This window comes from Numida meleagris, chromosome 27 (assembly GCF_002078875.1).
Source record: "Numida meleagris isolate 19003 breed g44 Domestic line chromosome 27, NumMel1.0, whole genome shotgun sequence".
NCBI classification, from domain to species: domain Eukaryota; kingdom Metazoa; phylum Chordata; class Aves; order Galliformes; family Numididae; genus Numida; species Numida meleagris.
In genome coordinates this window covers 2,499,635-2,511,998 of record NC_034435.1, presented here as the reverse complement: position 1 = coordinate 2,511,998, position 12,364 = coordinate 2,499,635, and the positions used below count along the sequence as shown (strand labels likewise).

The following is a 12,364-nucleotide window of genomic DNA, read 5'->3' as shown; positions in this document are numbered from 1 at the left end:
CCCCCCCCCCGAGGCTGTGGGTGCGGATGGGTGGTGCCTGACGCTGAGCGCGCTATCAAATGGGGAAACTGAGGCACAGCACGGGGACAACTCGCCCACGGCTGTTCGGCAGCTCCGGGTCGCGGCCGTCCCCATTCCCCTTCTCCCAGCTCCTTCCCAAAGCATCTACCAGGGGCCCCAACCCCATCCCAGTGTAGGGGGGAGGGGCACCCCCCTCTCGCTGCCTCAGTTTCCCCGCAGCTCCCGATGGCCGGCCCCTCTCCTCTCCTCTCCCCCTTCTCCTCTCCTCTCCTCCTCCGTCAATGGGGCCCTGTTCGCCGCCGTGCCCCCCGCTCGCCGCCGGCCCCCTCCTCCTCCCCGGCCCCTCTCAGCCGTTGCCTTTTCTTCACCCGCACAATCGAAGGCATTTATGCCGCCGGAGGCTCGGGTTACCCCGACTGCGCTGGGCACCCGCTCGCTGTCACCGCTGAGCGCCGGGGGACGGTGACACCGGAGCCCCCCAGCTGGGTTACAGCCACCAGGGTCAATGGCACGGAGCTCCGGAGGGTCCCCGCACCCCGAATCCCAATGGGAGAACGGCTGCATGGCAACAGGAGGAGATGGGCAGCGCTGGGGGGGGAAGGGGGGGATTCTCAGGTGGGGGCGAGGTGATGTCGCTTTTCTCGGGTGTCCCCCCCCAAATCCTCCGGTCAGAAAACTCCATGGGGATGCCATGATTTGGAGATTTGTGCCCCGTTGTGAGATTTTTTGGGGGAAAAGGGGGGGGGACTTTGCACTGTTTTGGGGTTTTCCTCTCCCAGAGACCAAAAGTCTCCAGGGGAGGGGGGCACAAAGCCACTGGGGGGGGGTTGGGAACTGAGGCTATGTGAGAGGTCCCAGTGGCCCCTAAAGCTGCAGGTAAATGGAGAGCTCTCCTGGGAGGGGGGGAGGGGGGGGTCACCATTCAGCACAGGTGATGAAAGCCTCCAACAGCCGCCTGGGGGGAGATGGCATTAATGACTGCAATTAAATTGTTAACAGCTTTTTTAAAAATCGCCCAGACACCCACACCTACAAAAATTAAAAATAGGTCAAATCCAGGCTGGCTCCCAGGGGACGGGGTCCCTTGTCCTGGTGGTGATGGGGTGGGGGCACGACGCAGCTCCAGCAGCAGCCAGAGGGGGGGATGTGGGAGAGCTGTGGCTCAGGGACCCCACGGTGTCACCTTCGGCCACCCCTGGGGGCTGTGACACCACGCTCAGGACCCCTGCAGTCAGCTCCTGCCCAGGGTCTGTGCTGTAGCAGCGTTGGGTTGGGTGTCCCCCGAGCTGAGCGGGATGGGGACAGTGCCAGCTCTCAGCTGGGACATGAGCACGAGGGTGGAACTGGGTCTTATCCAGCAGCTCCGTCACCGCGGAGGGGATGGGGATGGGGACGAGGCCCCTGTGTCACTCCCAGGGACTGGGTCAGGTCTCAGCACTGGAGCAGCTGTGGTGCCCGTGTCCCCTGTCCCCCCCTGCAATGTCACCCGCCCTCAGTCCCTGCAGCGCACGCGACAAGAGGAAGGCGACGGTTCGATGGCACCCGCGTCCCCGCTCGCTGCCCTCACCAGATTGAGAATCAATTAAATCGCCTCCTGTTAATTACCCAGTAGCCCTGCCCCACGCTGTGTCACCCACAGGCGCACAGCGGGGACGGCGCCAGTGCCCGGAACGCTGGGGGTTGGTGACAGCGGTGGCACTGGGACTGTGCTGCTGGGGAGGGGGGGGGGGGGAGGGGGTATGTGGGGCTGATTCCCGCACCACCACTTTCCCATTGATCCTCTGAGACTGCACGATTGCATTTTGGACAGGGAGAAGGCAAGTGGCAGCTGCAGGGCTGCAATGGGGGATCTTCCCTTCTGCGGGGTGGCCGTGCTCCCCGTGTCCCTGCCTGCATGTCCCCATGTCCTCGTCCCCATCTCCATCCCCCTGCAGCCATCCTGCAGCCAGGAGCACGGCTTGCACCCAGGTTGCACCCAGTTTGTACCCAGTTTGTACCCAGTAGTTCCAGCACGGAGCTGTGCAGGCGCTGGGAGCGGCTCGAGGAGGGTGCGGGGGCTGCTTTTCCCAGCATATTTGGAATTCTTCACCCGGGGAAGGACTCACTTCCCCCCTCTCCCAGGCACACACCCCTGGTCCCACACCGCTGGCTGCTGGCACCGGCCCAGCCCCCTGCATCCTCAACTCTCACCCTCCAATTCAGGGGTCCCCCCCAAGGACCCCCAGCCCCAGCGAGGCACCCCGTGAGCACTGTCAATGGGTTTGGGGTGCAGGTGGGAGCAAGGCCCCAGGCATAGAGGGGGGGAAGCCAGCTGCTGCCCCCTCCCACCTCTCCCCCATCCACAGGTGCTGTGGGCGCCTGCCTGCACCAGGGGAGACAATGTGGCCCCCCCTCGTCCTGCTGCTCCTGCTCGCAGCGGAGAGGACGGCTCACGGCACCTTCCCCGAGGAGCCCAGCCCCATCGCCGTGGCAAACGAGGACTGTGAGTGCCTGGGGAGGGGGCCAGGGGAGCACAGGTGGGCACGGAGAGAGGACGGGGCTGGGGGGCCTGGGGTGCTCTGTGAGTAGGATCCTGGCTGGCCGTGGGGCTGGGGGGCTGTATGTGATGCCGTCCCCGTGTCCCCCTCCTGGTGTCCCCAGATGTGAAGCACTACGCTGTGTTCGTGGGCCATGGCAGCAGCCAGGGTGGTGGCACCGAGCGCCTCAACATCCAGCGCATCCTCAAGGTCAACCGGACCCTCTTCGTCGGAGACAGGTGTGAAACATGGGGTCCCCAACCTCAGCACCCCACACCTGCCCGTGGGCCCTATTGTTCGGGAGGGATCCTGCTTCCTGCCCTGGGGCCCCTCCTGGCACCCAAAAGCCTTCCCCAGCTTAGAGGTTAGACACCCCAATCTCATGGCAAGGTGCTGTTGGACACCCCAATCCCATATCCTGGGGATCTTCGGGCTGGCTGTGCCCCAGAGATGCTCACTGCCCACCCCACACCATCCCCATGGGGCTCCCACCCCACACTGCAGGGCACATCCCTGGGGTGCCCCTAGGCTCCCATGAGCTGGTGACATCCGTATCCTCCTCACAGGGACAACGTGTATCGTGTGAGCCTGGAGCCCACTGCTGGCAGTGAGATGCGCTATCACCGGGTAAGGGCTGACCCCTGGGCTCTTGTGGGGCACTGGGGGGGGGTCTGCCCTGGCCCCATATTGCGTTTTCTGCCCCCACAGAAGCTGACGTGGAGGTCGAACCAGCACGACATCAGCATCTGCCGGATGAAGGGGAAACACGAGGTATGGGGGGGGTCCATACCCTGTGAGCCCCCCTCACCCTCCTGCATCCCACGTCACGTGTCACCGTCCCCCAGTGTCACCCTGTGCCTCTCGGCTCCCTGCCAACGCTTGTGTCAACTGTGATTTATTGGACGCTGGTATAATTGGGTTTGTAATTAATTATTTCTGGCCCGTTGATCAGAACAGACACATCTCATAATCTGCGAGAAATCCAATTTCCAGGTCCCGTCCGTGCCCCCTGGGGCTGCCCCCCCCAGCTCAGCCTCTCACTGTGAGGGGGGCAGAGAGGACCCCCCACCCTGGGGGCTGTTTTTGGGGCTGGTGCTGGGGAGCAGACGCAGAGGCTGACGGTCCCCTCTCGCCGGCACAGGCAGAGTGCCGAAACTTCATCAAGGTGATGCTGGTGAGGAACCAGAACCTGCTCTTTGTGTGCGGCACCAACGCCTTCAACCCCGTCTGCGCCAACTACAGCGTGAGTCCCTCGCTGTCACCGGGCTGGGATGGGGCTGGCGGGTGTCAACAGGGACAGGAGCTCTGCAGAGGAGAACGTGCCCCTTTGGGGGTGTCCTGCTCCCCACGAGGGCGATGCCACCACCCAGACCCCCCTGCCTGGCATGGCCCCCCCGGGGATGCTGACAGCCCCGTGTTGCCCTCTGCAGATGGACACGCTGGAGCCCGTTGGGGACAATATCAGCGGCATGGCGCGGTGTCCCTATGACCCCAAGCACGCCAACGTGGCACTGTTCACAGGTCAGTGCTGACGCAGTGGGGACCACCGGGTGGGCACTGCTCCTCCGGGTGCTCTCTGTGCGCTGTCTCTGTCCCCGTGCCCATGCCCGTGTCTCCCGTGCAGGGGGGATGCTCTTCACGGCCACGGTGACGGATTTCCTGGCCATCGACGCCGTCATCTACCGCAGCCTGGGGGACAGCCCGACCCTGCGCACCGTCAAACACGACTCCAAGTGGTTCAAAGGTGCTGCCAGCGTCGTGTGCGTGGCACCCGCTCCCTGTCCCCTTGTGCCCTGTCCTGGGGCAGCCCTGACCCCGCCGCTGTCCCCGCAGAGCCCTACTTCGTGCACGCGGTGGAGTGGAGGAGCCACGTCTACTTCTTCTTCCGGGAGATCGCCATGGAGTTCAACTACCTGGAGAAGGTTGGAGAGGTCCCTGCGGTGACCCGAGCCTAGGGGACACCTGGGGTGGGGGCTGTCCCTTTGTCCCGGCAGCCAGCTGGTGACGGGCATCCCTTGCAGGTGGTGGTGTCCCGAGTGGCTCGGGTGTGCAAGAACGACATGGGGGGGTCGCAGAGGGTGCTGGAGAAGCAGTGGACGTCCTTCCTCAAGGCTCGGCTCAACTGCTCGGTGCCGGGCGATTCGCACTTCTATTTCAACGTCATCCACGCCGTGACGGACATCTTGGAGCTCAACGGGCGCCCCGTGGTGCTCGCCGTCTTCTCCACGCCCACCAACAGGTCAGCCCTGCAGAGCTGGGCTGGGGAGCGCCCCATAGGAATGGGGATGTGGGGATGGGTTGCGGTGTTCACCCTGCACCGCATCTCCCCAGCATCCCTGGCTCGGCCGTGTGTGCCTTCGACATGACCCAAGTGGCCGCTGTCTTCGAGGGACGTTTCCGGGAGCAGAAGTCGCCCGAGTCCATTTGGACGCCCGTACCCGAGGACATGGTGCCAAAACCCCGGTGAGTGAGTGACCCATAGGGACAGCGGGGATGGGGACGGGGGACAGCCAGGCAGCTGGTGACAGGAAGGGGGTTGGGGATGGAGAGAGGGGCAGGGATGAGGATGGGAGTGACCAGGGCTGGTGGTGGGGATCAGAATGACAGAATTGGAGGAGTTGGAAGGGACCTTTGGAGGTCCTCCAATCCAACCCCGATGGGGATGGGGATGGAGAAAGGGACAGGGCTGGGGACGTCAGGAAGTGGCATGGAAATGGAATGTTGACACCAGAGCCAGTATCAGCAGAGCTGGGGACGGGGCTGGGATGGGGCTGGGGACAGGGCTAGGATGGGGCTGGGGACAGGGCTGGGACAGTGCTGAGCCTTGCCGTGCCGTGGTGTCAGACCCGGGTGCTGCGCGGCCCCGGGGATGCGCTACAATTCCTCCAGCACCTTCCCCGATGAGATCCTCACCTTCGTGAAGACGCACCCGCTGATGGACGAAGCGGTGCCGTCCCTGGGCAACGCGCCCTGGATTGTCCGCACAATGAGCCGGTGAGTGTGTGGGCAGGATGGGGCCCGGAGAGGCTGCAGAGGGGCCCCCAGCACAAAGCAGAGCAGGAGAGTGTTTACTTTTGGGGTGCACGTGTGTATGTGCATGAGCAACCACTCCCAGCTGTGCCCATCCATGTGCATGGCTCGCGCTGCCGTGCCCCAGCACGTTGCGGCCTCCGGCACTGCCCCTGCATGGGAGAGCGCCATGAGACCTGGTAAATCTCATAAACTTTGCAGCTGAGATTGTCTCATCCTAATTAGATCTGCCTTAATTGCTGTTTGATGGGGAATTAATCAAGCTGCGCTCTCAGGCCACAGCCTCCAGCCGGCAGGACAGCATGCAGGGCTGCGGACAGGGACATGGGGCTGGGGACAAGGATGTGGGGCTGGGGAAAGGGATGTGGGAATGGAGACAGGGATGTGGGGATGGGGGCAGACACGTGAAGCAGGGGACAGGGATGTGGGGCTGGGGACAAGGATGTGAGGCTGGGCACAGGGATGTGGGGATGGGGGCAGGCACATGGGACTAGGGACAGGGACGTGGGGCTGGAGACAGGCACGTGGAGCAGGGGACAGGCATGCAGGGCTGGGGACCAGCTGGGGTTCTGCAAGGGGTCAGGGCCTTAGGCTGGATCCCAGGTGGGGTCAGGGGTGGGGACAACTAGCTGTGACCAGAAGGGAATCCAGGCAGGATCTTAAGTGGGCTATGGGATGGGTTTGGGATGGGATCTGGGATGGGTTTGGCTGCATTGTGGTTGTGATCCTGCCAAGTCTGCCTGGGATCTGGACTAGCTTCCATGTGGGATCTCTGCTGTTCCCTGCATTCTGTGGTGGTCCGTGCCCTGGGGTCCAGCTCCCACCCTGCCTCTGTTTCTCCTCCCGAGGACACGTGGGTGCCTGCTGGCCCCAACACCCCGCTCTGCTCATGCTGTGCAGGTACCAGCTCCGCAAGATTGTGGTAGACAATGCGGCAGGACCATGGGGCAACCACACCGTGGTCTTCCTGGGCTCCAGCACGGGCACCATCCTCAAGTTCCTCATCCATCCCAATGCCACCAGCAGCCCCGCACCTGCACCCCCTGGCAGCCAGAGCGTCTTCCTGGAGGAGTTTGAGACCTACCAGCCTGGGAGGTGGGGTGGGGAGAGAGGGGTGAGCGGGTGGGTGGTTGGGTGGGTACTGGATGGATGGGTGGATGCGTGGAGGAATGGATGGATGAAGGGATGGATGGATGGATGGATGGATGGATGGATGGATGGATGGATGGATGGATGGATGGATGGATGGATGCATGGATGGATGGATGCATGGATGGATGCATGGATGGATGGATGCATGGATGGATGGATGGATGGATGGATGGATGGATGGAGGGATGGAAGGATGGATGGAGGGATGGATGGATGGATGGGTGGATGGGTGGGCAGAATGGGTGGATGGATGGATGGGTGGGCAGAATGGGTGGATGGAGGGAACAGATCAGAAAGATGCAAGGGTTAGACGGGTGGTGGGATCAGTGGGTTGGATGTGTGGATGAGACAGGGGCAACGGGTGAGCTCCCTTCCCTGGACCAGCCTGGACCAGGGCAGGTGAGGATAGGAGCTGGGGCCACACTGAGCTCTGCCCCATCCCCAGATGTGGCCGGGACACAGAGGACGAGCGGAGACTCCTGGGCCTGGAGCTGGACAAGGCAGCTGGGTCTCTGCTGCTGGCCTTCCCCCCCTGCGTGGCCAGGGTGCCCGTGGCCCGCTGCCAGCAGCACTCGGGCTGCATAAAGTGAGTGCCGAGAGGGCAGGGATGACGGGAGGGATTGTGAAAGGAGAGAGGGCTTACCATGAATTTGCTCTACATTGGAGTTGAGCTGTGAATGTTTTGACATGACCAGGAGCACCAATGGGGAAAACTGAGGCGCGGTGCTGGGCCAGGGTCCCCTGTGGGGGGCTGGGGGTTTCCTGACCTCTCTGCTCCCTGCCAGGAACTGCCTTGGGAGCCGGGACCCGTACTGTGGCTGGACACCCGAGGGCTCCTGTGTCTTCCTGGAGCCCAGCCCCAGGTAACGCTGGCCAGCCTCAGTGGACTCTAGGGGGAGGGGAGGGGGACAGCGAGGTCCTGGGGTCTCCCCAAAGCCTGTGAACTTTGAGCGATATCAGCTCCCCCAGAGCCTGTGAACTTTGAGCCACATCAGCTCCTCCAGTTCCTCCCATTGCTGAGACCCAACAAACTCATCACCAGCTGCAGCAAGTTGGGGGGCTGTCGGAGACCGTCTGACCCTCCTTTTTTGCACTCCCCCCACAGGACAGCTTTCGAGCAGGACATCTCTGGTGGCAGCACGTCACACCTGGGCGAGTGCGAGGGTGAGTGCGGGGCAGGGCTGGGGCTCGGGGACGTGGTGGCATGTCACAGCTGTCCCCTGAGCCCCCCTGCCCTCACCCAGGGCTGGTGACGGAGAGCTTCGTGGACGAGCCGGACGGGCTGGTGTCGGTGAACCTGCTGGTCATCTCCTCGGTGGCCGCCTTCGTCATCGGCGCCGTTATCTCCGGCTTCAGCGTCTGCTGGTTCATCGGCCACCGGGACCGCAAGGAGCTGGCGCGGCGCAAGGACAAGGAGACCATCCTGGCACACAGCGAGTCGGTGGTGAGCGTCAGCCGGTTGGGCGAGCGGCGAGCACGGGGCGGGCAGCCCGGCGCGCTGCTGGCCCCGCTGATGCCCAACGGCTGGCCCAAGGAGCTGGGCAAGGCGAGCCAACACGACCTGGACTCGGGCGTCCTGCCTACACCGGAGCAAACCCCGCTGCAGCAGAAGCGCTGCCCCGGTGCCCTCCAGAACTGCACCTGGGAGCAGAGTCACAACATCATCAACGCCGCGCTGCGGGACCCTGGTGCCAGCGGCACGCGGCTGCACGCCGGCGCCGGCCGCTCTGCCCGCGGCATGCCCCTCTCCTGCCACGCCATCCTGGTGGACCAGGAGCTGGAGGCCGAACTCAGCGACTCCTCAGGTGACGGGCACTGGGGACGGGACCACCACGAGGGTCCCCGCGCCAGGCAGCACCCCCCAGCCGGCGCTCGCCGCCCGCCCCGGAGCTCCTACGGCGACTTTGGGGGCACCCCGCGCCCCAGCCCCGACCGCCGGCGCGTGGTTTCGGCGCCTGGTGGGGAAGGGGGGGACTTTGTGGAGGGGCCGCCGTGGCACCCCGAGCAGCTGAACTTCAACGCCAACAACGGCACCCAGCGCCCCGGTGCCCACCTCAAGAGGAACCACACATTTAACAGCGGCGAAGCGCCGGCGGGCGGCTACGGGCAGCACGGCACGGCCCCGCGGGCACCCGGTGCGGGGCCCCCCCGGGCGCTCACGGACCTGCACCACCTCCTGCGCTATGGCATGGAGCGGACTCCCTCGGGCAAATAGGAGCCCACCGCCCGGCTCGGCACCCGTGGGCGCTGCCACTATGGACACTTTTCCTCCGCCGTGCCGTGGCACAGTGGCCCAGCTCCATGGGGATGGGGACGGGGCTGAGATGCTGCATGGGGGATTGGCAGCCCTTGGGTTCCCATGGGAAAGGTTTGAGGTTTTCCCCTCCTGCCCCCGGAGCCGCACAGGTCCCTGCTGTCCCCGGCTGGCACGGGGCAGTGCCCCGTGCTCTGGCTGCTTTGCACAGGCTCTGGGTGTCCGTCTGTCCGGTCCCTTCCCCAGGCTGGACCCAGGGGCTGCTGCGCCCTGGGCGGGACTCCCTGGGAAGCAGCAGGATGGACACACGGACACGGGCACAGCTGGCACAAGGCAAAGCAGCATCCTCTGCCCAGAGCCCCTCAGCCCCATTGGCTGTGCCTGAGCATCTTTAGGTATGTGGGTGGTGCCAGCACCCTGGGGACACCCAGCCAGGACAGCACCGAGCAGGGGATGCCATCAGGGTGCATCATCTGCCAGGAACTGGGCAAAACCTCCACTACCCCCGCCTGGTGCCAACGGGGAGCGGTCATCTGTCCCCCAGCACCTCCCCCCCCCCCCCCCAAGATCCCAGCACTCCGCTCCCCTCTCCTTGAAAGCACAGCTGGGCACTGGGGTGCAGGGGGCCGGGGGTCCCACCAAACCCACTCTCTGCTGGCAAAGGGTGCCCTTTCGGTGCCACCCCTGCCCCAGTTGCAGGAGGCACAGGGGGCAGTAGGGCTCTGCAGGACCGCAGGGCTGGGTGCAGGGCTGCGGGCGCTGTGGGTGCTCTGCACCCTAGCTGCAGGGCGGAGGGCGACTGGTCCCACGCTGTAAATAGGGTGCCGGGGCACTGCGGGCACCCCATCGCCCCGGGGCCGTTCATGCATGCGACAGCGGTAACGTCTCTGTATAACCCCGGAGCCCCGCAATAAACTTCTGTTTACAAGAGGTGGTTCCTCCCCACCACCGCCTCCGACGCTGTGCCATGCAGAGAGGCAAAGCGGTCCCTGCCACAGCAGAGGCTGTGGGGCACAGGTGGGGGGGGGGACAGGGCTGGAGGGGGCTGTGGGGCAGGGTAGAATGTGGGGCCGTGTGGAATGTGGGGCCATGTGCTGTGCCATCATGCAAAGCCCCACTGCGTGCACACAGCTCTTCATTTGGGCACCCACCGTGTCCCTACAGCCTCATAGAAGGGGGGAGCTCGGTGCTGTGCCCCCCTCGCATCCAGAGCCCCGCTGTGGGGCCACGGGGACAAGGTGTTCCCATCCCCTGCCGTGGGCGCTGGCACTTCCTTGAGCCGCAGTGATTGCGAAGGCGACGGTTTCCCAACCGAGCGGACGTGATGCCAAACCACCAGCCCAGTGACAGAGGAGGAAGGACCATCCCCAGGGAACTGAGCTGGCCGCTGGAGGAGGTGAGGATGGGGCTGGGGGTCCCTGGGCCAGGATTTGGAGGGAGATTTGGGGGCTGTGGCGCATCCCCTGCCCGGGGGCACCCAGGGGTGGTGGTGGGAGCAGTGCAGGGCACAATCCCTGGGATGACAGTAAGCTGCCTGCCCGCAGCACCGGCGCCATGGCACTGCTGGGTCACATCCTGCCACCACCACTGCCGCTGCTGCTGCTGCTGCTGCCATGCAGCCATGCTGCACCGTGCCAACCGCAGCCCAACGCCACACGCTTCGTCTGCACGGAGCCCACCCTCAGCACCTTCCCCTCCGGACTTCCCCCCACCACCGTGGCCATCTCAGTGGAGTTCACTGCTGTGGCCACCATATCCCCCGACGCGCTGGCCGGGCTGCCCCACCTGCAGGAGCTGCACCTCTCCTCCAACCGCCTGGCCGGGCTGCCCGAGGCCCTGCTACGACCCGTACCCACGCTGCGCACCCTCGACCTGACCGACAACCTCCTGCCCGACCTCCCTGCCGGCATTTTCCATCGCTCCATCCACCTGCGGCACCTGGTGCTGCAAGGGAACCGCCTGCGGGCGCTGCGTCCCGCCTGGTTCGTGCACCTGACCCGGCTGCACTGGCTCAACCTGGCGGGCAACGCTCTGCTCGAGGTGCCCCCCGCCGCCCTCCGCCCGCTGCGCTCCCTGCGCAGCCTGGACCTGGCGCACAATCGCCTGCAGCACCTCCCCGCCGACGCACTCGTGGGGCTGCGGGCGCTCGAGCGGCTCGACCTGGAGGGGAACCAGCTCCGTGCTCTGCCACCGTCCCTCTTCGTGCCCACGCCCGCTCTGAGCCTGCTCTTCCTGCAGAGCAACGCGCTGCAGGCGCTGCCCGATGGCGTCTTCTCCCCGCTGCTCCATCTCCGCGCCCTCGACCTGGCGCACAATGAACTGCGGGCTCTGCAGCTGCCCCCGCGCTCCCCCGGCCCCCCGCTGTCCCTCGACATCTCGGGGAACCCCTGGGCCTGTGAGTGCTCTCTGCTGGCGCTGCTCCGGGACGCGGCCCCGCAGCTCATCGCTGCCCGTGACACGCGCTGTGCCAGCCCCACGCGGCGCAGGGGGCAGGAGGTGGCCGCTGTGATCCAGGCTGGGGATGAGGGCTGCCAACACGGAGGGGACGAGCAGAGTCCCCAGGATCACTAGGCAAGGGGTTCAGTGCCGTGTCCCCTCCCTCTGGCTCTCCCGGGGAAACTGAGGCAGGGAGAGCAGGGCTGTCCCCATCCCAGAGATTCCCATCCCCATCCCAGTGGCTCCCATCCCCATCCTACCCTCTCTGTCCCAAAGGCCTCCAGCCCCACTTCGCCTGGTTCATGCTGTCCCGTGTCCCATCTTCCTGTCCCCATCCTTACAAGACTGCATTAAATGGAGTCTCCTCGTGCTGCTCTGCTGCCATCTGCGTTGTGCTGTGAAGTCCACGAGTGAAAGGCAGTGACGGGTGCCATGTCCCATCCCATCCCCTCTGTGTCCCGTGCCCCTGCCTGCTCCCATCCAGGCCAGCTTGCTCCCCTGGGGTGGCCCTCCTGGACAACCCAATGTCCCCATCTCCTCTGGGTGACACTGAGCCACAGGGACGGACAGAGGGGGGCACGGGGCACTGCCATGGGGAGGCGTGACACAGGGACACTGCATGGGGACACTTGGTGTGGACAGTTGTGGTATGGAGATGCTTGTCACGGGGACGCACGGGAAGGGGACGCTTGGTACAGGGTCGCTTGCTATGGGGACAACTGACACGGGGACACGCACAGCAGAGGGACGCTCAGTGTGGGGGCAGATGGGGAATGCCGGGGAGGGGGGGGGGACACCTGGCACGGGGTCACTCGGTACGGGGACACCGCCTGGAGTCCCCGCGTGGCTGCGTCCCCCCCAAAGTCCCGCCCCTCTCTCCCGATTGGCGGCAGAGCGCCCCACCCCTTCGCTGATTGGCTCCCGCCTCGCTATGGACGCGGCGCTGGGCGGGGAC

General features: G+C 65.2%; 2 protein-coding genes across 2 annotated transcripts; both read left to right on the top strand.

Annotated features, from left to right (window-relative positions):
- On the top strand, window positions 30–9,929 carry SEMA6B (semaphorin 6B). The gene is made up of 16 exons (XM_021378887.1): window positions 30–2,503; window positions 2,662–2,776; window positions 3,104–3,164; window positions 3,246–3,308; window positions 3,679–3,780; window positions 3,968–4,058; window positions 4,162–4,281; window positions 4,371–4,459; window positions 4,559–4,776; window positions 4,869–5,000; window positions 5,382–5,531; window positions 6,468–6,662; window positions 7,165–7,305; window positions 7,505–7,582; window positions 7,825–7,883; window positions 7,964–9,929. The coding sequence occupies exons 1-16, from the start codon at window positions 2,401–2,403 to the stop codon at window positions 8,932–8,934; spliced, it is 2,688 nt and encodes an 895-aa protein (XP_021234562.1). The 5' UTR covers window positions 30–2,400; the 3' UTR covers window positions 8,935–9,929.
- On the top strand, window positions 10,120–11,778 carry LRG1 (leucine rich alpha-2-glycoprotein 1). Its single transcript, XM_021378630.1, has 2 exons — window positions 10,120–10,369; window positions 10,518–11,778. Exon 2 carries the CDS (start codon window positions 10,528–10,530, stop codon window positions 11,542–11,544), a length of 1,017 nt encoding a protein of 338 aa, XP_021234305.1. The 5' UTR covers window positions 10,120–10,369; window positions 10,518–10,527; the 3' UTR covers window positions 11,545–11,778.

What these genes read in the sequence shown, in the direction of transcription:
- SEMA6B (XM_021378887.1), top strand. Translation starts at nt 2,401, where the DNA reads ATGTGGCCCCCCCTCGTCCTGCTGCTCCTGCTCGCAGCGGAGAGGACG. An exon ending in GAGACCTACCAGCCTGGGAG is followed by an intron (nt 6,663 to 7,164) that starts GTGGGGTGGGGA and finishes CCCCATCCCCAG; the next exon opens with ATGTGGCCGGGACACAGAGG. An exon ending in TTCCTGGAGCCCAGCCCCAG is followed by an intron (nt 7,583 to 7,824) that starts GTAACGCTGGCC and finishes CTCCCCCCACAG; the next exon opens with GACAGCTTTCGAGCAGGACA.
- LRG1 (XM_021378630.1), top strand. Translation starts at nt 10,528, where the DNA reads ATGGCACTGCTGGGTCACATCCTGCCACCACCACTGCCGCTGCTGCTG.